This window comes from Bison bison, unplaced genomic scaffold (genome assembly GCF_000754665.1).
Source record: "Bison bison bison isolate TAMUID 2011002044 unplaced genomic scaffold, Bison_UMD1.0 scf7180017864383, whole genome shotgun sequence".
NCBI lineage: Eukaryota > Metazoa > Chordata > Mammalia > Artiodactyla > Bovidae > Bison > Bison bison.
The window spans coordinates 1,374,811-1,378,775 of NW_011494955.1; the positions used below are offsets into that span (position 1 = coordinate 1,374,811).

At 47.8% G+C, this 3,965-nt stretch overlaps 1 protein-coding gene across 1 annotated transcript in view; it reads right to left on the reverse strand.

The window, feature by feature from the left end:
• Nucleotides 1–614: 614 nt before the first annotated feature.
• The window catches only part of ZNF304 (zinc finger protein 304), a 7,281-nt gene continuing 3,930 nt past the window's right edge, over nt 615–3,965 (reverse strand). The window contains 1 exon segment of the mRNA XM_010858044.1: nt 615–3,083. Within this exon segment, the coding sequence (XP_010856346.1) occupies nt 1,255–3,083 (1,829 nt within the window). The 3' untranslated portion in view covers nt 615–1,254.

Genomic DNA, 3,965 nt, shown 5'->3' on the forward strand with positions numbered 1-3,965 from the left:
TACCCTTACTATGACCCAGCAAATCATACTCCTTGGCTTGAACCCAAATGAACTGAATACTTACGTCCACTTACACACAATGCATAATGCAGGTTTATTCATAAATGGCAAAACTTGGAAGCAATCAAGATGTTCTTCAGTCAGTGACTGGATAAGCAAACTGTGGTTCATCCATACAATGGAATATAATTCAATGATAACTAATACACAAATCTTCACAGCTGCTTTATTTGTAACAGCCAAACCAGAAACAACCCAAACACCCACTACCAGGTGAATGGATAAAAGAACACTTGTGGTATATCCATACAATGGAATAGTACTCAACAATACAAATGAATAACTGATATATGCAACAATATGGCTTAATGTCAAAAAAGTTATGGTTGGTGAAAAGTGCCAGAGTCCCCACTCTCCACAAAGTATATAATTCTGTTTATATGAAATTCTAGAATATGCTTGCTACTGCTTGTGAATTGTGGGAAAGAGGGGTTAGAAAGGACAAGGAGGAAAGGATTATAAAGGGACCCAAGGAATCTCTTGGCTGTGTTGGATATCTCCATTATCTTGATGTGTGGTCTCGTCAGAATATACACATGCTGAAACAAAACACGTTTCACACTTGACATACATGCCATTTATTTCACGTCACCATACTTCAACAAAGATGTTAGGAACTAAATATTCCCCATAAATATCCATATTTACCACTCTTCTTGGGAAGTCCCATCTGCCAACTGTTCTGGTTCTACCATATCCCTCTCTACACAATTTAGGAGCATAAGCCCTGCCTCAGGATCAGCAAAAACTGCAGAGCAATGAAGGCCACATCCACCTTAGTCACTAGGAATGCTGGCTGGTCAGAGAAGCCTGAGCCCTGGATCTTTCTTCTGTCACTGCTGGGGTTCCTGCCTGTGCAGTGATGGCCAGAACATCAACAGCCCAGGGAGGTACAGGAATCCACAAACCTTCACTTACTGAGACAGTGTGTTGGCCACAGGAGACTCAGAGGTGTGAAGGCCCTGAGAATTTATGTATACTTTCATGCCATAGAGCCAAAATTGCAGGGACATATAGAGACGCTGCCTTAACAACACCCATCCTCACGAGCCTCAGTCATCCCCACTCCATTATCAGTGTCTCTGTACCAACAATGATTCCCACCGTTGCTGGTGTGACTCCTATAATCTTGAACAGGGACATAGTGCATTGACTGCATTCATAAGGCCTTTCTCCCAGTGAAGTTTCTAGGTGTTAAACAAGTTTAAGAGACGCAGCTAAAGGGTCACCAAAACTGCCGCATTCATGAGGTCCTTCTCCAGGGTGAGCTTTCTGGTGCCGAACAAGATGGGAGCTTCTGCTATAGGCCTTCCCACATTCATTGCACACGTAAGGCTTTTCTCCAGTGTGAACTCTCTGGTGTAGAATGAGGCTAGAGTTGCGGCTAAAGAATTTCCCGCATTCACTGCACTTATAAGGTCTCGCTCCAGTGTGAACTTTCTTGTGCTGAACAAGGTGGGAGCTACTAATGTAGGCTTTTCCGCATTCACTACACACATAAGGCCTCGCTCCACTGTGAACTCTCTGGTGTAGAATGAGGCTAGAATTGTGGCTAAAGCATTTCCCACATTCACTGCATTCATAAGGCTTCGCTCCAGTGTGAATTCTCTGGTGCACAATGAGGTTGGAGCTATGGCTGAAGAGCTTTCCACAGTCACTGCACTCATAAGGCCTCTCTCCAGTGTGGATTTTCCGGTGCTGTACAAGTGTATCTTTACGGCTAAAGGCCTTTCCACACTCGCTGCACTCATAAGGCCGTGCACCAGTGTGAATTATCTGGTGCTGAACAAGTGTGTCTTTGCAGCCAAAAGCCTTCCCACATTTGCCACACACATAAGACTTTGCTCCTGTGTGGACTCTCCTATGTTTAATGAGGCTGGAGTTATGGCTGAAGAATTTTCCACATTCAATACACTCGTAAGGCCTCGCCCCGGTGTGAATTCTCCAGTGCTCAATAAGGTGAGAGCTTTGGCTAAAGAATTTTCCGCATTCACTGCACTCGTAAGGCCTTTCCCCTGTGTGAAATCTCTGGTGCTGCACAAGTGTGTCTTTACGACTAAAGGCCTTTCCACATTCACTGCATTTATAAGGCCTTTCTCCGGTGTGAATTCTCTGGTGCTGAACGAGGTGGGAGCTTCTGCTGTAGGCTTTTCCACATTCAGTGCAGTCATAAGACCTTTCTCCAGTGTGAACTCTCTGGTGCTGCACAAGTGTGTCTTTGCGGCTGAAGGCCTTTCCACACTCACTGCATGTATATTCTCTTTTGCCAGTGTGAAATTTCTGGTGAGTTTTTAGGTGAGACAAGTTAATGAAGGCCTTTCCACACTCCCTGCACACATGTGATGTTTCCCCACCATGAAGTTTTCTATGATGGATAAGAGTGGATTTCTCGTTGGACAGATTTCCACAAGGCAGGCACCTAAAGGACTGCGCTTCAACCGCCTGAGTTACCTGGTTGTCGAGGAGACTGAAGGCGTTCATGAAGGCTTTCTCATCGTCAGTGCAACTGAAAAACATCAGTTCATCACTGTCTCCCTGGTGACAACTGAGACTCGACTTGTGTGCAAATGATTCCGCAAACTCAGCTGTTCTGTGTGGACTCAGTCCACTGTGAGTGCTCTGGTGCTGGAAAAGGCTAGAGCTATCCAGCATGTCCATCCCTTTCCCCCTGCAAGTACAAGGTCTCCCTAACTCATAGACAGCACAGCTCTTCACACATGAGGCCTCATCAGCATCCCCCTGGAAGGGATCGTTCCCACTATGTGGTTTCTGGTGCTGATGAAAGTTTTCACTCAACAGGAATCCTCGCCCACAGGGGTCACGTGTGTCCAGGTTCTGTGCAGGGCACGAACCCTGGTGTTCAGCCCAGTGGAAAATGTCTTTTAAGAGCGGGTCACTTCTCTCACACGGATGGACTTTCTGGATAAGTGGACAGGACCCAGGAGTCCTGACCTCTGACACTCCTTCTACACAAACAATCTGCTCGGAGGGGGCCTCCTCATTGTCTGCTTCACATCAATAACCTGAAAGCAAAGAGCTGTTAGTGAAGGACATGCTGACTTCAGTAAGCAGCAGCAAGTCCATCATCTCCGAGTGTGTGACACACCAGTGAGTGAGTCCCTGCGCTTTTGCAGGATGAGGGGCCAGGATCAGTGCAGGAGGGCCCATTGTCACTCCTGGGCCTTGGAAGGTATGGAGGACTTCAATGACGGGTAAAGACACAATGACGGTGGAAAGTACCGGAAGCAGAGGCGAGGTCTCCAACTCACCCCTCTAAGAAGGGTTCGGCAGGGCCTTGGCTTTGGGTCAGGTGAGCCTGGTGCAGAGGCTGTGTCCAGGCCCAGGAAAATCTGATTGCAAGCAAGTAGGCGGCTCTTCTGGACGGTTTACAGGTATGTGCACAACTTGTAACACGTTAAAGCAGCCAATGTTACAGAGCGTTTCAGAGTAAGCTGAGGAGAATGCGTGACAGAGGCCAGAGAGGTGGGAAAACGCCAAGGGAAAGAAGACAGGAGAAACGCCAAGGGAAGGATTGGTGAGGAAAGGGAGAAGCAAGGTCCCGCTAAGGGCCTTGGCAAGAAAGCACTGGCGAACAGGCTGACAGTACAACGTGAACCCTGCCCCCAGATGGTTCCCGCTAAGGGCCTTGGCAAGAAAGCACTGGCGCACAGGCTGACAGGACAACGTGAACCCTGCCCCCAGATGGTTCTCTCAGTTCCTGTGTGGCAGTGCTGGGCTCTCTCTGGCCTCTCAGTGTGGCTGGAGTCAGGTCCACCCATAAGCACCCGGTGCTTTCTGCCTCTCTGCCACTGGGCAACCACATGGGATCTGGAAGGTGGAAGTTGTGGGGAAAAAAAAGGGAGACAATAACAACATTCTGGATCAGCCCTACTCCAATTAAAAAA